Here is a 1,220-nt window from a genome sequence, read left to right on the forward strand (position 1 = left end):
AGGAGAGTCCAGTTTATGCCTTTAAGAAATGTGGCTTTCAGTTCCTGTTTGCTTATGATGAGCACACACTGCAGTTACCGTACCAGTCCCACGGTGTTGAAGAGGACGCCTGCGAAGGTCGGCAGCTCGTTTAGGATACGCAAGTACTGGAGCTTTGCTTGGGTCGTGGAGACCTGTGTAAATGCATCACATCCCTCTCAGCAAGACTGTAAAGACTTCCAAGGCATTCCTTATAACTTAGCAAATGGCTATTGCTCCTTGGACAGAGGGCAGAAGAAACAGCTTCCTTCTTTACAGCCTCAAAGGAGCATACATTTCTCACTGCAGAGCACTTAGGGCAATACAGAGGCGCTATCTGTGACCACACTCTGTTGCGCAGACAGCATAGTCTGGTACTACTCTCTACACCATGGTAGACAGGCACACCTACTGCACTAGTCCTAGCCAGGCTGGTTTTGCAGGCACATCTGAGAGATGCACTAGCACAGTGATGGCGAACCTTTTAGAGACCGAGTGCCCAAACTGCGACCCAAAACCCACTTATTTATCGCAAAGTTTTAACACGGCAATTTAACCTGAATACTGAGGTTTTACTTTAGAAAAAACAACTCATAGATTAACTTAAGAGATCCAAACAAAGTAAGGAAAGCAGAGAATTTGACACTTTAATGATGGTCTGGGGCTGGCTGGAGCGGTGGCACGCATGCCCACAGAGAGGGCTCTGAGTGCCACCGCTGGCACCCGTGCCATAGGTTCGCCGCCACTGCACTAGCAGATAGAGGCCCCTAATTACAGATTGCCCAATTTGGGCCAAAATACAGCTTCCTATTAAGCAAAATGCAAGAAAAACCACCACACCACATTATATCAAGATGGTTGGTATACAAAACCTCTCAGTGGGGGAAAAAAGTTAGCTCCCAAACTTTGATTTTGCAGTATTTATATGTGTCAGTTTATTCTGGCTGCAGTATTTCCGGAACTGTATGGAGACCTGAAATGCGACAATTTAATGCAAAGCTCTCTCTTGTAGTTTTTGGCACTCATCTATATATCTAATAGCCAAGTCGCCCTCTGGTGTGCGGATAGCTAAATCCGCGCACCGGGGGCACCTGGGGGGGAGGGGGAGTTTTGTGCACACATGGGGTGGTCCCCAGGTGTGCACAAAAATCTGAAAAGTTAAAAAAAACGGGGGGATACTTAAATCCCCCCAAAACTGACAG

General features: G+C 47.0%; 1 protein-coding gene across 1 annotated transcript in view; it reads right to left on the reverse strand.

Annotated features, from left to right (window-relative positions):
• Positions 1-1,220, reverse strand: part of FRMPD3 (FERM and PDZ domain containing 3) — a 55,284-nt gene that overhangs the window by 22,392 nt on the left and 31,672 nt on the right. The window contains exon 13 of the mRNA XM_015408940.1: positions 84-173. Coding sequence (XP_015264426.1) covers positions 84-173 — 90 coding nt within the window. The remainder of the gene's footprint in view (positions 1-83; positions 174-1,220) is intronic.

The sequence above is a fragment of the Gekko japonicus genome, unplaced genomic scaffold (assembly GCF_001447785.1).
Source record: "Gekko japonicus isolate JY-2015 unplaced genomic scaffold, Gekko_japonicus_V1.1 scaffold19, whole genome shotgun sequence".
NCBI classification, from domain to species: Eukaryota; Metazoa; Chordata; class Lepidosauria; order Squamata; family Gekkonidae; genus Gekko; species Gekko japonicus.